Here is a 26101-nt window from a genome sequence, read left to right as displayed (position 1 = left end):
AAACACCACCTTTTGTTGATTTAATATTAGTTTCTCTACATCTGTCCAGCCCAGTATCCCCAAATCACATGGACTGGTCTTCTTACTATCCAGCTTTCTGTTCACCAACAGAGAAGAAAAAAAAGGTTGAGTTTGCTGATATTGGTTGTGGTTATGGAGGACTGTTAGGTAACACTTGTCTTTTACAACTTTTGGTTAGTTTAACTTAAAAAGGAATTGTGTTTATAATTTTCAATGTTGTCACCACAAAATAATAAATAGACAAATAATAGCATAGAATTTTATTTCAAGTGTGCTACATGAAGATTGTTTATCAAATGAAACTAACCTGTATGCACTGTATGTAAAAAAAAACAGTATTGAGATGATTTTGAACCATCTTGTCAATGCTTGAATAGTGTTACTTTGACCATTCAGGTTGTGAGAAAGATTTGTTTTATTGTACAAGTGTAAAGAAGTGTACCAAAAACTGAATTAATTCTTGATGACCTAGGAAGGCCAAAACATTGTTCTCTGCTTATCAGTAAAACTGTTAATACCCATACCAGCTGTTCTGAGATACATTTTTACAACTCCTGAATTAGTTTATGTACTCAAGTAAAAACTGAGATGAAGGCTGCTGTTGTACAATTAATTAAAAAAAGAAATGTACACTATAGATAAATGGTAAATGATAAAGAGATGTTTTAATGTTTTGTAGATTTTAAACTTTGATGAAACCATTAGCTTCAAATCATCATTATCAGAAGGATGCCTGGGCTCAAAATACTGTGAATATTAGAACATCTATTTATCATGTTTTGTGTTAGGAGTTTTATTTTCAATGTTTTACTATACATACCTGGTCAGGGTTTGCCAAATCCTAGGTTTCAGGATGCCATGGTGCTTAAAAAAGGCATCTGACTTCTGAGAATTTTTAAGGAATATGTATTTAAAATAAATTTTTGTCTTTATTAATAATATTTGCAATTTAATTAAATTGGTGCAATATTTGAACCATCATTAAATATAGAAGTATTATAAAGTAGGTTCAAATTTACATAATTTTGCAGGCTTCTGTTTTTCCATAGTTATGGTACTGTTTATCCTTCAATTGTAATCCCTTCTGTCCTTTAGTTTGTCAATGAATGTTTAGTTACATTTAAAATGAAAACTCATCTTCTAGATAATCAGTTATTTTGAGTAAATACTGATGTATTATGAGACTAATGTCAGTTTCCCCTAGTGATAACTTACATATATTATTAATGTTACACAAGAGTATGTAATTTATATACAGATATGTTGTCAATTACAATCACATGATCTGTAATCTTATGATGTGACAAGTTAGTTCATGAGGTATAGCTGAACAGTATTATTACTCGATGTTGTTAGTGATTTTATAGTTTAAATATGGAATACTGTTATTTTAGAATTAGGCTTTTTACTTGTCTGGTTCTTTTTTTCCCTAATTCATTTATTTATTGAAATATTTAGGGGCCTAGATTTATATATATATTGTATTATTCTTTAATGTTAGTTTCAAGTCCTAGCAAAGTACATATTTCTTTAATATGTTTTGTTATCAACTTATTATTTCGGTAGTTTAAAAGTTACTCTGGATTTATATGGTTATCAAAGTATAATCCTTTTTTTGTAGTGGAGAGTAGCTTTAGACTATTACTCTTGGATGTTGAGATGGTTGGTTATGGAAGTTTATGTGGGCTTCATACAGAAAAGACTGCATCATTGATTGATCTTCAAAGTAATTGTAAACCTTAAACTGCATAAAAAGCAACAGTGTATGTGTTTTGCCTGTATAAAATGTATGATGTTTACTAAATTAAAACTGGTCCTTTCAAAATCATATGGTTTTTGGGAAGCGCACCACCAGCATTCACTATTTTGGACGTTAAGCCATTCATTGTTTTGTGATTACGGTTGCAATAAATCTTGGGAATATGCTTCATGTTGTGAACATTATACCAAAACATCTTTTGAAAACGAAAATTTCAAATAGATGATTCTGTTGTTTTGACTATTCTACAGGTGGTTTCAACAACTGTTCATGATGCTTAATTATCTGAACCCAGGCTATTGGTGCAACCAACAATTACAACAGTTCTTTACATTGTGTTAAACATATGCATATTGCTGTTCAGTATAGTAGACCCTAGGAGAAAAATAGATCATGTGATGTCATGACACCAATCTGAAATCGAAGGTCCCAAATTTCCTTGGGGTAAGGTAGCAGTGATCCTCCCCTTCCTGTCAGTTAAGCTATGTTTTTGGCTCCTATGTGTCAGAGATATTTGGCAATCTTGGTCTTCATGAATAAGCTAATGTTACTACTATATATTAATTATGTTTAAAGCATTAAAACAATTCTTTGTGAATAATGTTTCATAGTTAACTTTGTGTTTTCCAAACAATGTGGTTGTAACAGAACTGGACCCAGCCAGACAGGTGCTTTAGCCAACTTATCTGTCACATCATAAATTTACAAGCCTTTTAACTTTTAAGACTTGTTAACTCACTTATTTCCATTTTTGGTGGAATAACTGAATTTACTTTTTTGTAAGGTAGCCTACCTTCTTGAAGTAACGTAATAATTTTTCTAAAGTTTTAACAGACAGGAATCGTAAGTTCTGAACCTGTGACTCTGATGGCCATGCAGCTACATCAGCTAACAAAACTACCACAGATGGGAGTTGTCACTTCATTTTTTATTCAGGACAACATCTGACAGGACTCAGATTATAACAGTCAATTTGTACATCTCAGAATCTGTGAATACAGAAAAACAGGATTCAGTTTTTTAAACATTAAATTAGTTCATTGGTTGGTAAGGGAAGAAAACTAGTTTTTCTGACCACTTACCCATCCCTGTTTTAATACAAGTACTATAAAGGAAAACAAATAAAAGTTTAAATGTAATGTAATCGTCTGCATAAACATTATGTTTTTGTTTTAAAAGGAGTGTAGGAGATCCATGATTAGGGAATAAGTTTCTTTAGATACATTGATTTTTTTTCTTTAGTCAAACTTTCATTAAATTGAAAAGGACACATGAAAACATCAGAACTTCTGTACATAATACTGTGTTCTCTAATAATGGATCTGTACTTCATTTTGTATTACTTTATGTGGTACTGTGTAATTGACTACCATTAGATAGGTAGAATAAACTAAAAGGTACAATATTATTGTTACAATAACTTGTAACTTGGTTTGGATGCATCCCACCACATGTAAGATAAAAGTTTCAAGAAAGGGGCATTTCCACACAGAACTCTTTACCATAATTTAAAATACAGCTTACAATAAGGGAGTCCAAGAGATAACAGTATTTTAATTAGTGTAAGATTAGTACAAGAAGTTGATGATATTTTTCTCCATTCAGTGGCACTTTCTCCTTTGTTTCCACAAACCTTGATGCTGGGAATGGAAATAAGAGTTAAAGTTGCAGACTATGTACAAGACAGAATTAAAGCATTACGAGCCCAGAATCCTGGACAGTATGACAATATTGCTTGCATACGAACTAATGCCATGAAATATCTTCCAAATTATTTCTACAAAGGCCAGGTATGGAGAGTAGTCAGGTTATCTGGATGGTTTACGTAATGTATTGCTAATGATGAATAACTATGTACATTCTAAATGAAGTTTCACTTTAATACCTTCAAGGGTTTTTGAGCATTTAAATTACCATATAGTAACCTAAGTTAATTTCAGTGTGAATGTTAGAATATTGCACTGAATTCATTACTTGATATTGGAAAAAAATTACTTGGGTTATTCTAGATGATTGTCATTGTGTGTATTCTGACCCCATTTTAGCATAAAAGTATAACCTTGTATACTTTTGTTGCTCATTTACTATAGTCTGTTAATAACCTTCCCACGGAATGGAACTTTTAAATTAGAATTTTTTTTTCAATTTTGTAGTTTATACATTTAGCACATAGCCTCTTAACAACAATACTGTGGTTTTTTTTGCTAGCTCATCTTATTAAAAAGGTGTGCCATGTGATAATACTCAGTTACAAAACCTTAGGGTCCACTTAGTATGTAAGCAGCATTTATGTTCTTTTTGTTAGGAGTTATGGTGGGCACACACACAGCTCCATCCTCTTATGTTTTATAGATTATACAGTAAGCCAACATTAGACACCTGAAACTTCATTAGCCCTTTTTTTTTTTTTTTTCTTAACAGCTCACCAAGATATTTTTCCTCTTCCCTGACCCACATTTCAAGAAACAGAAGCATAAATGGAGAATCATTAGTTCACAACTATTGACAGAATATGCTTATGTGCTAAAAGTTGGGGTAAGTGCAGTGGGCTGAGAATTTAAGATTTTTCAATTTTTGCTGACAAATAGTACATGTGTAACAGTTATTCTTGTTCCATTGTTGTAGGGATTGGCTTATACTGTGACAGATGTTAAAGACCTTTACGATTGGATGGTACAACATTTTACAACACATCCCTTGTTTGAGCAGAGTCAGGAAGCTGAACTAGTAGGTTAAACTATTTCTCACGTGATGTTAAGTTTACCCTTTAATGGTGTTTGCCCCCTTGCACCCACTATAAATCAATTTCTGTATATATCATATGTGTAATTTTCCCTCTAGACTGTTACTACTATTGAGTAATTTAGTAAGAATATTTATACTTCCAGCTCTTTGCATGTTGTTATAATTTTACATCAGGGATATTAAATTTCTCAATTTTTCAGATAGGGGACACTGTAGTAAATCAGCTCTTTGAAAGTTCTGAGGAAGGGAAGAAAGTAACCCGGAATCAGGGAGAGAAGTTCTTGGCAGTATTCCGTAGAGTCGAAGATCCAGCAATTTATAATGGTTAAGTTTGTTCTTCACTCAACCTTCAAGTAGAATGTATTCTATGTTTGAAATCAAGTACCATCAACTCCTATGTATATTAGAAGTTTATTGATTACTTTTACAAAATAAAGCAGTGACAGTAAATCCCTTACCCATCTTTTATGAGCCCATTACAGAGCTATCACTTAAATAATATTCATACATCACTGAACCCTCATTAGTAAAGAGAAATGTCATTCGATTATCACAGAAATAAAACATACCAGCATTTAAAAATAAGTTTTGTTCTTTCTCTTTCTGTAAACAGGAAGGAATGGTAATTAAGAACACTTAATACATAAATACCAGTTCAACACTGTTCAGTAGAGCCTTACTTGTTTTAAGGTATGTATTTAATGAACATTGTAACAAGAATCAGTCAACTTCAATTCCTCCTAAACATGTAGTGTAAATCAACAACCAACTATATTTGAGAGTAATACAATAATGAATGTAAAGGTCCTTGTGACATAAGAAATGTGTTATCTGAAATAGTGTAAAATATTTTATTAAACACCTTGTTAACCTAACATAGAAAGTGATACAAGTTCACTGTACCAGCATGTGATTATTTATCAGTAGACCTTGACCAGGAGATTTACAGTTTGCCTGAAAAGCTATTTAATAGATTAGGGGCATGATACTAAATAATGGACTATAAAATTAATGTCAGGAAAACTTGCTGTGTAGAGGGGAACACAAAAGGGCATATGATAACCTTGACATTGTTTTTCTTCTAATCTTCATCACTAGGTGACAGATCTTCTTTTGTGTATACCTCTTCATCATGCATTGGAAAGTTGCTTCTTAAGGCTTCTAACTCCTCCAACTGAGCCTAAAAGTAAATTAATTTATGGCTTGAATAATAAATACTGAATGTCAAAATGTGTACATAATTTATATTAATAAAGTCATGCTAAAAATATCTTGAATGGTTTCTGCCAAAGAAGGAAAACTAGCAACTTGATTTTATTATGTTTATTTACTCTTGGAAAGGATACAAGGATGAGTGGTTAGATTTTACCACTCTTTCTTGTGCTAATGGCAAAGCATGTATCAGAAATTACTCCCAGAAGGATCCATGTCTTATTGGTATCCCTTGAATATTTATTGCTTTGTACCATATTTTAAACAATTATTAGGTCCAGAGATGTCATTAGATTTGACTGTACAATATTTTTACTCCAGCCCTGTTCAAAAGGAGGATTGTCATCCCAGCTGGCTTCTTTGCTCGTATTCATCACTGTTATTCACTCCATTCTCACTGAATATATTGGGTGTTGTTATACAATTGAAATAGCATAGTAGGTTTATGATGAATAGTTCATAGTGTGGCCAAACGAGGGCACTACTTCCTAATAGTACCATATACAAAAATTAAACATGTTTGTTGTTAGCACTAGAAGGCAGCTAACAAAATCCAAAAATAATCGTTTTTAGCAGGAAGAGTGTGTTAAGTTACTTCCCTTTTAGAAACAAACATATAGCCATGCAGAGTATGTCAAAATAAAACACATACTGATTATTTATCCTTTTGGGTCCCCAAACTTTATAGGGCACTGTACTGAGAATTTTACTTCCACAATACACTGTAACAGACTTCTTGATGTATCCTCACAAAAACTGGGAAGACTAAGTAACTTATACACAAAGAATGAAATGATTCAGTGTTTCTACTAAAAATGTTATCCATTGTACTTAGTTATTTGCACTCAAATTCTCAATAAATCCAGTGCAAGATGATTTTAATAGCGTAACCTCCTGAATGATTATACAATTTTTAAGGTAAATATTTAGTTTATTTTTCCTTTCCTCCACCAAGATACAGTGCCATAAAATGTTTAAAATTAACAAATAGAAAGATATAGGTATTTTATTTTTTTGCAGAATATCTTAAAAGATTGTTATATTCATAACTTCAGATCTTTTCATACATAGGTAATTTTTAATGTTATTTACCTTTTATTACTCATATCAGCACAAGCCGATGGTGCCTTTGAAGTATAATTACATTATCTTTAGGATGTGCACATAAATCTTCAGAAATGTATACTTTAAAACATTTAACTATGACAGAAAAGTAAAACCTAAAGACGTTTTAACGGTCTCTGTAACTATAACATAATGAGGTAAGAAACAACCATAAGTGCTATCATTGATCAAGATGCCAACAATACTCTGACAGTTACATTTATCCTATGACGAAAACTGTTTGCAAATTTCCAAATAACTTATTTCTAATGACTACATACATGTTTATGTAACTTCTATGTGTAAGCTGTAAGGCTCATGTAAAGGTATATTGTGGGTGTAGCACCTGTCAGAGATTAACAAAATTTATTACTTCTTATTGGTAGATTCATCTAGAGAACTTTGGAATTTACATATATTTGGCAGTGAATTTATTGTCTAGATGTAATCTACACTACTGATATTACTTTAAACAATAACTGGGAGTTACAAAGATGAAGTTTTTAATGGTGCATAAGTCACATGACATCTGAAATGTTAAATTTTTTTTAAAGGTTTCTTTTAAAATAAAGGATATAAAGCTTCAAAGTATACATGAATTATAATGTTAATTTCATTCACATACATTAAAAGTAACTCGGTGAATTGGAAAGAAAAGTGTTTAAAGGGTTAAGCCACTTCCTACAAATTGAGCTTTTAAGTTGCTACTATAAGTTATAAGCAACTCTGTATACGAAGAAAAAAAAAAAAGCAGCTCATGTACCTTGACTATATGGATATGCTGAGCCCTCTTGGAATTGATCATTCTCATGGGGAATGGGTTCAGATCATTGAAAGCCACCTGATAAAAAGAAATTAAAAGCAATATTCATCGTGGGAGACAAGAGGTAGATTCGAGATGCTATTTTTATTTGCTTCTGATTTCTGAAATGGACAAGTGTCCATTTCTCGGATCCAGTCTTATCCTTAACCCTATCCACCTGGTTTCTTTACTGCACGTGACACAAAGTTTTAGTGTCTTACATTCAAAATTGTATTTAACTACTTTTTGTTTGTTATACTAATAAAAAGATAATAAAATCTCAGCTAATACTAATAATCTAGTATTTTATTAGTATACAAGTTTTAAGTTCTTAATTCTACAACGCAGGATTTTTAAAAAAAATCATTAATTTCCCCTAGTGTAATATATTTTTTGCGTGTGTCATCATCCCTAATTTATCCACCACCCTTTGAAAAAGTACAAAATGAAATGTAAATTACTTTCTATAAAATTGTCATTGCTCAGATAAACCACATTTATTATACACTTCAACTTTGTTTTGTTACAGAGCTGTCAGAAAATTAGCCCACACCCTCTCTTTCATTAATATGTGTTTATGTATATCACCTATAACCAATAGAAACTCAAGGTTATATCACCTATCAAATGATGTGTTGTGTAATGTTATGTTCTGAATAGTTAAATGTCAATTTCACTCAGAATACCAACATCGTTCCTGTGGAAAAGTGAATGACTAGCTTGGATAAATTCGTAACCACTGTTATCACAGAGTTACACAGCAAGAACATTTTTGAGAGGTAAGTGAATTTGTCTACTTGTTCATGTTGTTAGTCTATACTGTTTAGAGTATTTAATTAAATAAAAATTATTAAGTGTAATACAACTGGAAGTGAGAAAAATGATAAGTATTTTATTTCTTATTTTTCATGCTTATTCTTTGTATAAACGTAACAAATGTAAAAACAAGGATGTTTTTAGCTTAGTTAAAATTAGATTAAGTAAAATGTTTCATGACACACCTATGCAAGCTGTTTGTACCAGTTGTAGTAGCTCATGTGTATTGTTATTTGATAGCATAATATGAGCTGCATGTTCCCCATATGATTTACAACTTATAAGCATGCAGACAGTAGTTAGGTACAATTAAAGGTACAAATAAAACAATAATGTTTAATTATAAATAAATCGATACTGTTATGAACTTAAAGCTAATTAAGATAAACAAATGTGGTTTCATATTACAATATATAGTCATTATAAAAAGATAAAAGGGTAAATTGTTGTTGTTTTTTTGTAGCAGTTATGATGAGGTTAGTCAGATTAACCAATCCTGTTTTGAGTTATGTCAAAGAAAATAACATGTAAACTATTAAGTTATACTGAAGAAAACGTTTGAAATGTGTTTAGGAAGTCTTAGAGATGACAGATATGGAGGTTGAGATAAGGAAAGATAATTTTAACATGCAAATTAATTTTCACACAAACTGTTCAAAACAAACTCTAAACACATTCATGGACAAATCTTTGGTGTATTTTATTAAAAATACCTCACTAAGAAATATGATTTTCTGTATGTTATAGATTTATAATATCAAGTTTATGTGTGTTGAGAGAGTTGGCATGCCCCAGAAATTTGCTACTAATCAGTTTACACTTTACAGAATTATCAACACAAAAATGACCTGTCTTCCCATTATAAAAAAATGATTCAGAATGTTCACAAGATTTGGGGGAGAAATTTTGCACAATATTTGTGTGTGAAACCAGAGCTATTAGTTTTGAGATGTGTGCACTGTAAGGACACATGAATGCAGACATTTCTTGAAAAAATGACTTAAAGTTAATTAACATTATAAGACTTACTTGAGCAAGACGTTTATAATCACTCATTTTTCTGCCACATTCCGAAGGTATCGGTTTACAGCCATGTAGTCTGTTAACTGGAGAAGATCAGCTTCACAGAGTTTGAAAAAAGCAAGAGCGAAACGAAATAGAACCTGGAAAATAATTATCTCCATTCAATTAAAATTCTAGAACTTTTCCTAAACTGCAATTTATTGAAATACTTTTGCTTTTATTTGGGAGCTTTACATGGGAAATATTTTACACAATTATTCATTTCTTTGGTGGAGAAAATTTAGATTTTAATTTGAACCATCTGTAACATCTTGTAATGTCATGTATTTTACTACATCAGAAATAGAGAACGTTTTATTACAAGTTTCAGTATTAATTTTTCTTTAGCTTAAAAAGAAAGAAAACTTAAAATCTATAGAGAAAAATTAGTAACATGTCTTCATTCTTACGAACATCATGCTGACGTTCCATCAACTACTTACATATTCATTTTACTGGCATGATATCTAATTCCTAGTGCAACACTGCATGTGACTAACCTTACTACCTTCAAATAAGAAGACATCCCAGATGTGAAGGTACGTCTCTACTGGTATATTGTCGACATATACAGTTAGGAACCAATTGAAAGTAAAAAGAGAAAGATCTACGTTGCACTGTTCCAGGTGGTTGTGTAATCTTGGAAGTTTTTCTGATAGCAGATCTTTCAATACTCTCTAATAAGAATAAATAATTATTACTGACTAACTCTCCTCTAACAGATCCTGTAATTAATATTTTTATTTTTAGTTTACTCACTGATTAGATATTGCTGTAGTACAATCTTAGTCTTTTACATTAATTAAGATTATTTTTATGAAAGGTACATTTCAATTAATGGTGCAATGACTCAAAAACGCTTGTGTACTTGAGAATAATTGAGCAAGTGATCAAAACATTGTACCTGTTTTATTAGAGAACAATCTTAACTTGTTTATGATATAAAGACAATTTAATACTCTATCAACAGAGTACACAATTATATACTAACTGATGAGCACTATAGCCATGATGCTAGAAGTGTTTTACTACAGCAATGTGACTACAGGAACGATAAGATACTGACCTGATCCACCTGGGATGCTAGAAGTGTTTTACTATAGTAATCTGGAGGCATGATGTATTCTACAATAGCAACAAGACACCAAAATGCTTCTTCTTCTTCCATGAATAGTAGAGCAATAGCTGCTAATCGGTTAATTCCCTATTGATGAAACATAATTCATATTAAAGTTGCTTGCTGAATCACAGCTCCCAACATATCAACACCACACATATGCATAACTAGTAAACAATATATTCTAAACATTAATCACATCAGAGGGTTGTTGGAAGACTCAGAAGTAAACTGTTCTTCAAACTCTACGAAGCTATGATACAACAGAGCTAATATATACAGTATTATGCAAAAATGTCGGGACAAAGTCAAAAATAAGATTTCAGGCTACTTTCGAAGAATAACAGAAGGTAAATCACAGGTGAAACAAAAATTTTATTAATCTTTGGTGGAAGTGCTTAAGTTCATCAAACAGCTAATATTTTGTGTGTCCTCCTTTTGGTTTAATAATTGCAGACACTTTTGGTATTGTTACAACATATTTAATCAAAATGTCCTTTGGAATTTTACTCTAAACGTCTCTAATATATTCCCATAAAGTTTCTTTAGAAGGAACTATAGATTTATCAAATGTTGGATCTATGAAATCCCAGATATTCTCAGTTAGGTTGAGACAGACCAGTATCTGATGGTAATTATTCTCCTCATCTTAGCAGAAAAGCACATCCCAAACCGTCACACTGCCTCCCCCCATATTTCATGGTAGGTGTTATGCATTGAGGTATCTTTCACCTTTCTTCTGCCAAATATTTCAAACCTGGACTCACTGATCCATAACATCCTTTTCTAATTACCAACAGTCCAGTTTTCGTACGTTTTTTTATCAAATTCTAGTCTCTTTACAATATTTGAAGATCAAAGCAAAGTTGTTGTTTTGTTTTTTAACTGCTACACAACTAAATTTTCCATTCTTGTTGAGTCTTCTTAAAACTGTAGATCTGGACACTTTTCTGTCATTTGGTACATGGTGGTTTATCTCATAGTTGAGATTAGTAGCAGTCTTTCTTCTGACCCAAAGACTGTTTAATGAAGATACTTAACATCAGTACCATTGAGTTTAGGTGTTCTGCCTCTTCCTTTCCTATTTTCAAACTTACCTGTCTTGTACTCACAATATAGGGTGTACTTGACAGTGTTTGAGGAGCATTGAGTCTACGGCAATTTGTCAGAGTCAAATCAACATCACAAAGTATTTGTGTAAATTCTTTGCTCTAATAACAATTCTCTACATTTTTTGAGCCATGGCATGAAAACAACACTTAATATATAGTGTTAAACACTGTTTTTATCAAGGTTTATTTACGAAGTGCTATTAAATTGATTTCTTCTGGTATATACTGGTACCGTATGCTATCTTTTTTTTTTTATAGTTAACACTTTATAGGGTACCATGCTAGTTATATTCAGACCCTAAGTTTGATCAGTATTTTCATTATGACATAGTCCTTGGTACAAGTATATTGGAATCCTAAAGAATGATAAGTATTCTCACTCTGGTTCATTCAGTTGTCAACAAGGATCAATGAAGCATTACCATAGTGTTGAAATCTACATTCTATAATAACATGTAAGAATTAGCCACATAAAATGAAAATAATGACAAAATATTCTCTTGCCCTCACACTTTTCTACAGTACTGTACATGTGAGAAATTTTATTAGCTTTCAAACACATACTAGTTTTTTTTTCTTTAACAAAATAATTTTTCTAAAGAAAGGCCCTGCTCTCTCACATACATCATCATATTTCAAATGTTGCAGCCTCATCAGTAAAATGTACAATCATTCTCTACTCTTCAAGTTTCTCTATTGTTGTTAGCTAGCTGTTCTCAAAAGAGTTAGTACATAAATACAAGGAATTAGTTCAAAAATATAAGAAGGATCTAGTTTACATTTTCTATAAAGATATAACAAAGCACTTTTAAATCACCATAAAATGTCAAAGAAACTTTACAATGAAACACAACTTCTTTAACTCGAAGAATTTAAAGTTGAACCTGGAAATTTATCCATTACCGACCTGAACGAATTCTGACCAGGGTACTGTTGTTCAATGAATGAATAAGGTGAGTTATAAGTCATAACTGACCTGACAGTATCCAACAGCTGGATTGTGTCTGCTATAAGCAAGAAGAACTCTTCTGAGAGGAGCAATTCCACTAGCATCCAAGGACTCGTAATGCTTATTGTTTGGTAGGGTGCGAAGCAAGTCAAGTTCAATCTGTCAGAAAAAATTACAAATATTACTGAAGTCTACATATAAATTTATCCCATACTGAACCCTAGTCAAGGTGACATAAGAAAGATCAGTAGTGAGGTAATGAACAATAAAAATAAAAATGAAAATTTTTTTCTAATGCAACACTTGAAAGTATCTGCTGGTTTATACAAATTTCAACATAAAAAACCTTGAACTAAATAAACAACCATATTCCACTAACTCTGTTATTGGGCAGAGATATATTTTGAAGTTTAATTTAGTCAAGTTTAGTCAAGTGACTACATTTAGTTTTGATGTACCTCTGTTTATATTGACACCACTATCAAAACACAAATATAAGACACTGAGTTTCTAGGTGAGTTGTGTATGCAAACTAAAATATCTATTGCAGGACAACCTAAAGAGACAAAGCAACACTACGAACTAAGTCATCCAAATAATGGGGCTAGCATCAGAATTTACAATGTAAGCTCAGGTATAAATTACCTGTTTCGCTGCAGGATCAAGACGAGCCGTACCAGTGCTTATAGACAAAAGTTTTTTGTAGTAATCAGAGCCCTGTCGTTGTCTCATATTCCTAACTAGCAAATTTATGCAGCTGAAAAAATAAACTGTAATGTAAGTATTTTTAATAACAGATATTTAAAAAACAATAATTACCTATCAACTTTGAAAGTAAACTTCTTGTTTAATAATGAAGCTATATTCAAATTATTTTAAACAATTTTACAGATTTTTATACAAAAAAGAACTGGTTTAATTTCAATAAACAAACTAACAATCACAATATTTTATTCAAGTAAGACATTAAAGTTATTAACATAAAACAATTTATTATTTTAGTAAAAAAGTACATATTTTGAAGTCAACTTTAACTTTTTCTTGATAAACCTGATCTCAATGATGATGGCCTTACCCCTTCCACACTCTTCCTCTGAAATGTGGTGGAATTCCAGAACGTACAAGCATTTTTAGTTCTGGAGATCTCTGTAGTTCTCTACTGCTTTGATTAGCCATGAAGTTCTCCCACTTTTCTCTCCAAGCTATTATATCTGGATCCTGAAAAAGTTTCCACTATTAATCTCAAAGACTAAACAAAACACTAAGATGCACAAAACCAAATTATTTTATTATTTTTCAGGAATTATTTTAATTCAGAATAAAAAAAATTGAAAAAAAAAAATTTCGGGTTCATTGTAATTTACTTGTCTTTTGAAGGAACAGAGTTTGTGACTAATGAAAGTGACAAAATTAATTACTCTGACAGATTACGTCATCTGTATTTGGCAGAAGCACAGAAATTCTGATGTTACACTTCCGTAATACATTCTTTCCTAAGAAAATCTGTAACATCTCCAACATTTGACCAAACTAAATGCACCACAACAATTTACACTTGGGTTCCTTCTTACATCTATGACTTACTTTTATCCTGGAGGTTATATCCTGTGATTTTTGTTGCAGGTTTGCTGCCTTGCTACTGACAAGGTCTTCTTCCTTCCCCCACTTCCAGTTGAACCCAAATTCATCATACTCTGCACTTCTACAAATAGTAAAAATAAAATTTTAAAAAAATCACTAATTAATTTTGAATTATAATTCATAAAACTATATTCACTACCTCACCCAACAAAAGTGTTTAAATTTAAGATTGAAAAATAACCTTAATTAACCCTAGAATTACTAATGGGGCTCACATGCAAAACACAAACTTTTTAAACATATTTCTGTGAATTATTTCTGCATGACAATGGTTGTTTTCATGTATGTTATTATAGGGTCATTAACAGCATAAAGTAACTTAAAAAAGATTAAAACAAAAATATTGTTAATATAGCAATTAACCCCATTAATTACTGTTCACAGGAGACAAGCAATTCCACCCAACATTTGGGTTAGTTCATTATTATACTGAGCAAGAACATAAAATTATTCAATATAATACAGAAATCTCATTTTCTAGGAAGCCAGACAGACTAACTAAAATCTTTGGTAAGCTACTTCTGATGTATTAATAGAACTGGTGGTCACTCTAACCTGTTTGCTTCAGGACTGAACAAAGCTCCTGAAAAGTTCCCTTCATGCATTGCTTCCCTAAGCAAACGTTCTACAACTTCTCGTGTATTTTCACCTGAAAAATACACATTTTAAATTATTCAAGATAGCACACCACTGAAAACATTGTGACAACTTCTCTAACCAGTTCTTTAAAAGACTCCTGAAAAAATGACTTGAAATAAATATTTCACACCAGTAAAAATACTTATCAGCCCTGTAGAATTTACTTTGTGACAGTTTCTCTAGATTTTCAAAAGTTTCTCAAAGATATACAATTCACATAAGTGCAAACACACATCTTCCTATTCATATCATCTTACTACAATAACAAAGCAGTAGACATATTAAAAAACAAAACTTCCTATTAACACATAACAGAAACATAACATTACAGTATATTTATCTTCTGCTGTTAAACTAGGTACCTTCAACTGGTCGTTCCAGTTCTTTTAGTAGGAAAAGCAGCTTGCTCTGAATTTGGTAAGCCCGAGCTTCCCATTCCCCTGATTTCCTGACAGAAGAAAAGCAATCATACCTATGTCACTCCCCAATGTTCAAACAAATGAAATGAAGTTTTTTAAGAATGTCTATTTATATTAAAAAGCATGAAAAATCTATCAAATCATAGTGTTTTGGAAATGATCATGAACAAAAGTGATGCATGTGTCACAAACAATTTGTAAGTAGTACTTTGTATTTACTTTAAATAGAACAATAGACCTTGCTTTGACAGTGATACAAATTTATTAATGTATAATTATGAAATCCTGTTCCAAAAGTATTACGTCTCATTTTTAAGCCAAAATATTTGGTTGACGTTTCTTAAGACTCCATGCAAGTCAATACACCATTAATAATACAGTCCTCCCTTCATATATATATGTGAGCCTTGCTTACTGGCAAGAAATTTCACTGAACAGTGACATCCTACAAGCTACCTCATGGCATATTTAGGCAGAGACTAGGACTCAGGTCCCATGGTCCTAATGGGAGTCCATTGATAATTTTATTCTATGTCAAATTATGTGGGATGTAGAGTCCACACAACCTTAAATCCACCACTGAGCTACCCACCATATTAAATCATATAAACTATCGAATTTCCCCTTGATATACCATCAGCACACATTGATTTTAATTTCACTAAAATTTATTCAATGTATGTGAATGGTTGCACTTTCCATTTCATTGTTCAAGCTTTTAATAGCCTTAACTAATGACATATTAAATTGAAACTAATTTAGCCTAGCAAGCTGTTTATAGTAATTTTAATGCGTTTTATTTATGGTTATAATATAGTTAATCAGAGGTTGGAATTAGCTGTTTCTAGTGCAGTCCTTTCTCATGAGTTTGTTTACTTAGTTGGCTTAATTTAGATATAATTATTTAATTTCACTAAAATTCATTCAATGTATGTTAATGGTTGCTGACTGTCACACCTTCAACTGCATTGTTCAAGCTTTATGAAGTTAAGTATAATAGCCTAAACTAGTGACATTAAATTGAAACTAATTTAGCCTAGTAAGCTGGTTATAGTAATTTTAATGAATTTTGTTTATGGCTTAAAAATTTATGGTTATAATATATATATAAAAACACATCTTACTTAAACCTCAATTCTCATTAGATGACCAAAGAGATTCCGACACAAGTTTTTGTTACAACAAGGGAGGACTGTATTCTTATTGGAAATACTTGTGGACCAGTGGCAGTGCCAAGGAAGGGCTTGGGAGGTTTGAGCCCCCCAAATAAGCCAAGCCCCCTCAGCCCCCCCCCAATATTGTTACCTACATATATTCATAAAATTTGCAAAACACAATCGTCATTGTTGCTTAACAATTAACATCAAAGAGACATAGATCTGTAGAACTCAACGTCTTCATTAAGACGGAAGTATGTGTCATGCATCCCATAGCAACGTACTGAATGCACTGAAACTCATGTGCTGTATGCCGCTCCCCGTGTAATGCCATTCTATCTTGAGCTTCGACGAAGATTAGACAACCACGTTGATTTCAAGTTACAACAGATCATCAGGGATTTTACTTGATAAACCAAAGATTTCATTTATCTTTTATTGAAAAGTAAAACACAGCATGCATGTATAAGTGTATTATGTGTAGGTCAAAACTATGAAGCATTTAGCCAGTGCTGTGTCTTCTGTGAGATCAATTTGCATTGTGTATCAGTGATCCAAAATTGTACTGATAATTGTAGCATACACTTAAAATTGTGACTTACAATCCAATTAATGTTATACTTATGATTACATAATAACCTTACATGTTAACTAACCAAATAATATTTCTAAACAATTCTAGAATGAATTTTGATATTGTCATTGGGCTATTTAGAAGTGCCTAATTTAATGTAATGTAGTAGTTACATTATTGTAACAGGTGCTTGCCACACTTATGATACTAAGAACAATATCACAATCACAGTTTGGCCTGTATGAATAATGTGACTTATGAAGAAACCAGCCTTTCTGTGAAGGTCAACTGCAATTTAAACATTTTGTTTTGGTGTTACTATGACCATTCAATAAGCGGGTTTGCTTTGTTCAAGCTTGCGATTCCCACCTTGAAAGCCTTAAGTGTATGATCACCGAGCCGCTGACCATGGTGTACACTCTTCGTACGGCTAATGATTGGCTCAGCCAGATTGAGATCAGATGCCAGCTGCACCCCCCCACTCACTCCCATTAGCTGCCCACAGTTTTACAACATGCCCTATCAAAGCTGTGTTTGTTTTCCCTAATTAGCCCTGTAATTTTACATTATCACTACCCTGGAATTTAGGTGAGCTTCCTCTTTTACATATACGCATATTTTCATAAACAGATTATTTCTAATTTGTAATAATGAATTATTAATCAGAGTATGAGTTTCCAATGAAAACTGCATTGAAAATGCAGTTCAAAATAGCACACCTTTCTGAAATGTTCCTTGGTATTTACATTATTATAATTTAACATCTATACTTCATATTGATGACATTTTGGGAAGCTCCTTCACAATTTACCTCAGCCCCCCCCAAATGAAAATATTCTGGCACCACCACTGTTGCAGACCAAGCCATGGTTGTGTTTCAATGGCCCTTTTTTTTTTGTCTTCAAGGTATCATTTCACCACATTTGCTGCCAGCTTGGAATTACAATCTTACTAGAAGATAAATCCCTGCCCAATAGATTTTATTTCTGAGAAGATGACATGCAAAACCTGCCTGAAGCCAGAGTGCCATCACTGTACTATTCTCTTCAATGTCACTGAATAAAAATTATCTTTAATTTTACCAAACAATATGAATTTGGATTTGTCTGTAAAGAATGCTCTCCTCCAACATTGCTTATTCCATTGATTATTTGGAGTCTGATGGCTATTTCAGTCCATTTAATTTGATTGCATCTCCAAAGCAGTTGGGTTTGGACAGCTACACATCCTTTTTGAGTAACACTCACATCTATAGTTATAGCTAGGTCATAGGCAAGAACTCTATGGATTGTTGTGAATCACATAAGGTTACTAAACATCTCTTTAGAAGATAGTGGGCTTTCTATCTTGCCCACTTCCATTATCAACAGTACTAGTTTCATATACTCTTCACTTTCCACACAGATACTAATGAAACATGAAACTTCACCTCCATCTGTTGGCTGGAGTTGCTTTTACAAGTTTTTTGCACACATCTCATGTGGCATTTCTGTTGTGGGAGCCATAACTACAATCACCACTTTACTGCTGGGAATAGTATATCTGTTCATACTGTTAGAGGCATTATGTTGATGTGGGAGTGTCTAATTGGTTGAAGAACAGCCAGTATCAGTATATAAACCGTAAATATGTGGTTGTATTGTAGTGTAGTTAATTTTCAAAGAAGATAAAAGGTGGGAGTTCTATCCCATAATATCTGCATTTTATTTATTACTGCAACATTTATTTTCAATACTGTGTACATAAATGAAATCATAAACTCCAATTAGGTTGCATGTAAACAAGGCATTTAAACTCAGTAAGCAACATTTCAAGGAAACAAAATAAAAGAATATTTATTTATGTTTTTAAGATCAATAGTATGAGATAATTTAATATGATATTACTGAGAACCAGAAAACATTAAGAACTGAACTTGTTAATCAAAATACTGCTGCCAATGTAAAATTTACAGCACTGGCACTATACAAAGCAAAACACAGTCACAGCAGTTGCTAACATGTTAGTCAAACACAGTACGTTAAAGTAATAATACTACTCATGAGCAGTAAACTGAAATGGACTGCAATTGCCTATTATAAAAATCATAAGTGTAGAGGACATCTTTTTAAAAGTCTTTTGTCTTTCAAAATGTCATTCACTACACTTGTATTTTGTACAACAGGCAGTTGCCATTCATTCCAATGTGTTCATCTTGAGCACCCTGCCTAAACAATCTATCAAAGAATACTACCCACACTTCATTCTCTATAAAGTAATCCCCAAAATGTTTAGTTAATAGTGCAATTTATTTGACAAAAAGAGCTGCTTTCGTACTTAACAAAAATAATTCTGCTACACTTATAACAAAATATTTTTAACTATTAAACCTATTAGTTATAAAACTGTAACTAGTAAGAACCCATTTCATGCTCCAACATAAAAAAATGCCAAATGAAATTTGTTTTTAATGTTCTGCCGGACTTTTCCAATCTCGATTTTATGTTAACAAAATACAAACTCACAAGGTAAGCTTATTTTCTCGTTCTTCAGAATCCCTCAACAACTGGTTCAATTCTAGTATTTCTTTATTAAGAAACTTATTTTGTAGTTCATAGGCTTGTCGTGCATCCTGAAAAGATAATAGTTTATCTGTTGTTTTTTTTGGTTTTTTTTTTTATATATGAATAGAAATATATAGCTGAAATGCATGTAAGCATTTCATAAGCAGATAGTGACAATTGATAATTCAAATACAAACCACAACTTCTCAAAAATATAGATTTAGATACAATAGCTGAAATTTCAAACAACTTTTCCAAAGATATAAATATAAGGAATGAAATTCTTGAAACAATTTAGGAAGAAGTAAACTGACAAAATGTGCTTTAATTTTCTCAGTTAATTGAATAATACAAGTAATAACAGCACCAATAATAAACTTAGACTATCAACGAATGTCATTCTCAGTGTTAAGTTAATCTTATTATAACTGATGTAGTGTATATGTATCTATCTATCTATCCACTAAAAATAATAAATACAACATGGTGCCATCTATTTAATGGTACCACAAACACAAATGCATAACAACAAATCTCACTTTGGGTACTGAAGATTCAGGCAATTAGAAAAATAATTACAGTATGTACAACAACTGTTTCTTGATCACAGGATACAGTTTTAAATAAAAGTACTCACATCACAATAAAAACATAACTTTCACTACAACTGTACGTGATGGATTTAATATTTTTATTGTTCTAATTTGCAAATATAGTACTAAATGTATGGTTCTTAAAATTCAATTTTTCAATTAACCACAAAAAGGGTGTGAACTCTAATATATAAAAACATTACAGTTTATATCAGCCCAATCCAAATGCTCTTCCCATGAGTACTTCTCTAGAAAAACCTTTTTCAGAAATTGTTCACTTTTACTAATTTTTTCAATGAGGTATGAACACTACAATCAATAATTATTAACACAAACAGCCATCCACAAGGCAGCATTTATGCTAGATTAAAATAAATAGGGAATATTAAATAGACAGCATGGCAAAGTACTTTAACCACAATACTTCCTGAGATGTCTCAAAGGCTGTATGTTTTATGAAAATGACAAGGAATATGATCAACAGTCCATTTGATACAAGTAATTGGACTGGGAATTCCAATTTTGTTTTTATGGAAAAACTAAAATATTATTAACTAAATTTTTATTTAAATCTCAATCAACAAGATATTATTTGGAAAATATGTCATATTCTTGCACTCCATCATTATTAATTGAACAGTCATGTGTTTTATTTAACCACCAAGAGAAGCAGAGGATATTTGTTGGTCAATCAGTATCGTATACACCCGATAATTATTATATTTATGAAAAATCATTAAATAGGTTCAAATATCAACAAAAAATATAAAATAGTTACACACTTAGACATAATTACTGTTTTATAAGTTATAAAACAGAAACAAAGTGCACTTAAGTTTCTTAATTTTTCTGCAAACATTTTGGTTTTGTTTTTATGCTTTTCATTTGTTTGTACATTTTATAATAAGTTTTATTTCCTAATCATACATAACAAAATAATTAATTCCTTCTAAATTATCTTACCCTTAGTTCTTCTAATTCTTGACTTTCAATGAGTGCTGAAGAAATAATTTTGTTTACATCATTTGTTGCTTTATCAGGACCACAAGGTTGTAGTTGATTCTGTTTCTCCTCATGCCTTTTCTTAGTTTCTAATTCAAATATCTCATTAGTCAGTGACATTACAACCTTGTCTTTTTCTTGAAGTAGTTCTTGGTAAAGTTTCACTCGTTCTTTCAGCTCTTCAACTTCACTTTCTAGACCTCTTCAAAATGGCAATATTTCAATAACATCAAACATACAAACAATATATTCACTGAAGAGAATTCAATAAGACATCGTCAACAAATCCTCACAGTTAACTGCCTTTACTAATAACCAATATAACCTAATAAACGGATCTCAGAAACTCATTAGTTATGGTTATGTCTAGTACCACATCACTTGTTCAACATTTTATAGACTACACAATCTCTAGTCTCAAAGCTAGAAATGAGCTGGGTCCTATATTATGGATTATTTACAAAAAAATAAATTAGTATCTTTAGTACCCAAGTTGAATTCTGAACAATTTTCGACCTTTGTTTGTCATGTCTTCTGACTGCTACAACAACAGCAGTTTGAGATTATAGCCTTTGGCTGACTACTCTCTTCAATAGAGTTTACACATGTGCTTGTTAACCTAACCTATCATATTATTGGTTCAATGTTCTCAAGGCCGGCTTAACACACTGCTTACGTGGGAAAAATTAGCCAGATGTCATTATATATCGATGATTTTATGAAGTAGGGGTTTACTGTACATTTCTATATTATTTTGTTCTATAGAAATGTTGCATATAACTATATATACAAAATAACATTTCTGCTTAACACACTGCTTACGTGGGAAAAATTAGCCAGATGTCATTATATATCAATGATTTTATGAAGTAGGGGTTTACTGTACATTTCTATATTATTTTGTTCTATAGAAATGTTGCATATAACTATATATACAAAATAACATTTCAACCAGTACAGAACTATGTTGTTGTTGATTAGAGTTGACCTAGGAGTCTTTGGTAGCCATGGTTTCATTGATTTCTCTTGTACTGAAGTGCTGGCATAAAGTCAAAATTAGTGCAAACCCAAATATACATTCACCGTATTAAAGTTAAGGCATACATTTGTTAAATATGTAAAAGAAAGTCTATTTATGTTGAACTCACTGCTCCAAGTGTATTATCTCACAAATTACTTTAATACTTTTAATCATTTTTAACTGCATTTAGTCATTGAATAATGAGGTGTTTTTAAATGAATTTGTTTACTACTCAATCAAAAGTTAGGGTGAAACTATAAAGAACAAATATTTTACTTACATTACTTTCTGATGAAGTATCTCCATATCCTGCTGTTGGGCCCTATAGTCGTGGGTTAAGTTAACTAACTGCTGATCTTTTTCATTCAGAAGTTGAAGGTACTTCTCTTGTGTAGTTCCTTGATTGAGTCTTAAACTACAGAATTTCAGGTTTTAATAACTATCAAGTTGAAAATCATGAGAACATTACATAACCTAGAAGTCACACTATTTTTACAACATGCTTTAAAGAATCCCTCTTTAGGCACAGAAAGTTAGTTGTTAGTCAATAGAAATGCTCAAGTTAATTTAGTTTATCATGTACTCACCAGGTGTCTTTTTCCATGAAAGCAGCATCAAGTTCTTTATGAAGAACCTTGATCACTTCTCTGCTTGCAAAAAGTTCATCTTCCACAGTGACAAGGTCATCCTTCAGTGACATCATTTGGACATTGAACTGGGGGGAATATCACAACCACATTAGCCAGACATCTTGTTAAAAACAGATATAGTTAATTAGGAATTAAGAACAAGACAGATACTGTACATTTATGAATGAGGTACAATGATAAGTCTGCTTCATTTCACACATGTACAAGTTAAAACTTTTATTACAATCAGCCCACACATTAGTTTCATTTTACAATCTATATTCAAGACTCCCTGGACTATTTTCAAGTGTACAAGTTAATGAACAAATATTAAAGAAAAAGGTATCTTTAGCAAAACAAAATAGATACTACTTGTGTTAAATCAACACTTTCATGGTTGACGTTGTTGGCTCTGTGCTGTGGCCTTCATTACTACTGAATAGCTGGCATCACATAACAGTTTATAATAACCTCTCACAAAACAGGGCTTTTCTTCTCAGTTAAATATAAAGAGCACACTGACCTGATGAAGACCTGAGCATAGATACTGAAATATTAAATCTGACACAGAATAAAGTGTGAAGAATATTCAACAACATTAATATACATTGTTATCCAATGCCATTAAGTACAAAAGTATCCTCCATCTTGGATATTCTATATCCTCAATCTGAACATACTCATAGTATGAGTGTATGAATGTTTTGCATCAGAAGTTACTGTTATATACTCTACCCGTAACACACCAAATAATATCAAAATTTAGTTCTTAGACAACGAGCTGTTCCACTACTTTATATCAACTATGGTTGTCATGTGACTTCCTGATGTGCACATTCAAAATCACTTTAATATAACATGTTCAGTCCTCTGTATACCACAGTTGAATACTGATTTCATAATTGTGACACTATTAAAACACAAAACTTAAATGTGCCTAATTGAATTTGCCACAGTTTTATTCAGTGATTTGCTCCTTTTGCTTTTCACACACTACATACCTTATTCATTCTGTTATAATATGATTCATACTCCTTTCTCATATTTATGACAATTTACAGACCTTGTTATATCTGTTATGATTCATAGACTCATTTTTCATATTTACGACATAATTTACAGACCTTGTTATATCTGACACAAAATGGTAGAAAAGTTTTTCCAATTGATATAATATGCATTACATATCTTGTTACATGTAGCACATGATGATTCAGTCTACTTTTTATACTTGTGATAAATTTTACATATCTTTTTACACTTACGTTTCTAGTCACAACTTTTATTTGTTTGTGATATAGCATACCTCTTTACATTTGGCACATGATGATTCAGAGTCTCCACTTTTCCTGCTTGTGATGTACTTTTCCTTGAAACTATGAGACTTTTTGATGCGAAATGAGCCTTGAATTTTTGAACAAATAGCATTCAAACTAGGAGACTTGGATCCTGAGGAAGAAGAGGAAATGGACACAGCATCATGACTATTACTAGCTGCTGTGTCCACCTGCATGGCTGAGTTTGGAGAAATGGTGACTGGACACAAATTATCATCTGCAGTACTAATGTCTTCCTGAACAACATAACCTATATGTAACAAAATGGTAAAAAAAAATTAATGGGATAGACTGTTGAGGCAAAATCAAGTTCAGCATTCACAATACACCACACTAGAATATTACTATCCAGTTTCAAACTAGCTGTTTGTCCTGACACTATGCTAGAGGAGGACAACCTCATTTTAGGTTAATATATTATTATAACACCATATGAGAGTAGAACTACAATTTTAGAGGAGGACTCAATCTTTAGGCTAATGTATGATCATAACACCCCACTGGGGGAAGAATACCTGACTTTAAGCTGATAGCACCATACTAGAAAACTGGCCATTGCCTGGCTAACAACTGATTATTAACTAACGTAAGGGCATTACATTGATCAACTGCACCAGAGGCTCTAGGTGGAACCCATTTCAAACAGAATGAGAAGAAATATTAAAATTTTGGCCAATAACTTCCATTTTTTCTTTGAGCTAATAAAAAACAAATCTTACACATACTTTCCATACAAAGAAAGTTAAAGATAACATTAAACTTACAATTACTTCTGTCAGTTTGTTGCTGTCGATGATTCCGTATAGCAGCTACTGAACTCACCACTTGATTACGAAGGTTGTTGTATGTAGACTGGGCTAGTAACAAAGGTCGATGAATGCTGCTTTGGGAGAAAGAGTTTTTTGTAAACCTCCCTCTGGCTTCCTAACAGGACACACAACTGACAGGTCATTGTTATCTTCATTTCCTGGACTTTGTCCACGTGAAGAATGAGCCAGTAGTCCACTTTCTGGCCTCTGGAATAACAATCTTTCGTAAGCTGGATAAGACAGGTGCAACCATTACATGAAACTAAACATTTAGGGGCAGAGAAACCACCAAGATGATTGCATGTACGTATTAAACTGAAAATGACCTGCTCATTTCCAAGCAATTAATTACATCTTTCAAACTTATAAATTTAGAACAGCAATAAAAATTTAACAGCATTTAATTTTTTTTACTACAATTAAATTATACCAATGAATTAATTTACAGAAAAAAATAAAAAGGGAATAAAAGTCAAGCAATGAACAAAATTACTCAACCCTTAAAACACAACAAAATAAACTTGAAATGAAAAAAAAGATAAAATATATTAATAATACTTGAATAGAATAATGCATCTTTGTAATAATTTTAGGCAAGAACATAACAGTAACTTCCGGAAACAAGTCATCTATTACGAAATTAACTGTACCCAAATACCACTACACCTTGATAGCTTACACAGTCACAAATGCATAACATCTATACAAGGATACTACTAATCCCAGATGAACAAAAGTGCCTGATGACAAATGTGTCAAAATACAATTTTCAGTGAAAGTTACTCAACATTTCTAAAGAAGCTACATGGAGTCTCTGAAGAGAGTACATGAAAGTAATACTGTTCACGATAAAAGTGATAGAAGTAGAAAACCCGTAGTCTTATAAAGTGATATTAAATAGCTCAGGAAATGCTCTTAACACAATACATGATAACCTTCCAGTAGAGACCCAGCTATAAATACAGGTTTGAATGTTATCTCTGTGACATCAAGTAAGATGTACATTAGCACAAAGTGGTCTCAGTGGGTATGTAGCTG

The 26101-nt window shown here is 31.9% G+C and overlaps 2 protein-coding genes across 6 annotated transcripts in view; one reads left to right on the top strand and one right to left on the bottom strand.

Moving 5' to 3' along the window:
• LOC143257060 (tRNA (guanine-N(7)-)-methyltransferase) overlaps positions 1 to 8422 on the top strand; it is a 56942-nt gene extending 48520 nt beyond the window's left edge. For 2 of the 5 annotated variants that reach the window (XM_076515186.1, XM_076515185.1), the window contains 6 exons: positions 31 to 168; positions 3386 to 3570; positions 4202 to 4315; positions 4406 to 4507; positions 4726 to 4849; positions 8325 to 8422. In XM_076515186.1, coding sequence (XP_076371301.1) covers positions 69 to 168; positions 3386 to 3570; positions 4202 to 4315; positions 4406 to 4507; positions 4726 to 4849; positions 8325 to 8362 — 663 coding nt within the window. In that variant the 5' untranslated portion in view covers positions 31 to 68 and the 3' untranslated portion in view covers positions 8363 to 8422. The remainder of the gene's footprint in view (positions 1 to 30; positions 169 to 3385; positions 3571 to 4201; positions 4316 to 4405; positions 4508 to 4725; positions 4850 to 8324) is intronic. The other 3 variants (XM_076515182.1, XM_076515183.1, XM_076515184.1) reach the window with 2 other exon arrangements.
• LOC143257059 (TBC1 domain family member 2B-like) lies at positions 4925 to 25270 on the bottom strand. The gene is given in 18 exon segments (XM_076515181.1): positions 4925 to 5705; positions 7605 to 7682; positions 9489 to 9523; positions 9526 to 9622; positions 10022 to 10198; positions 10588 to 10725; positions 12727 to 12858; positions 13345 to 13456; positions 13775 to 13917; positions 14284 to 14401; positions 14896 to 14989; positions 15342 to 15427; positions 19634 to 19740; positions 21229 to 21469; positions 22569 to 22703; positions 22876 to 23003; positions 24224 to 24504; positions 25019 to 25270. Coding segments are annotated over 17 exon segments (2127 nt in total). The 5' UTR covers positions 24431 to 24504; positions 25019 to 25270; the 3' UTR covers positions 4925 to 5606.
• Positions 25271 to 26101: the final 831 nt, after the last annotated feature.

This window comes from Tachypleus tridentatus, chromosome 7 (genome assembly GCF_004210375.1).
Source record: "Tachypleus tridentatus isolate NWPU-2018 chromosome 7, ASM421037v1, whole genome shotgun sequence".
Taxonomy (NCBI): domain Eukaryota; kingdom Metazoa; phylum Arthropoda; class Merostomata; order Xiphosura; family Limulidae; genus Tachypleus; species Tachypleus tridentatus.
The sequence above is the reverse complement of the archived record's forward strand: the minus strand, read 5'-3'. Positions and strand labels throughout refer to the sequence as shown.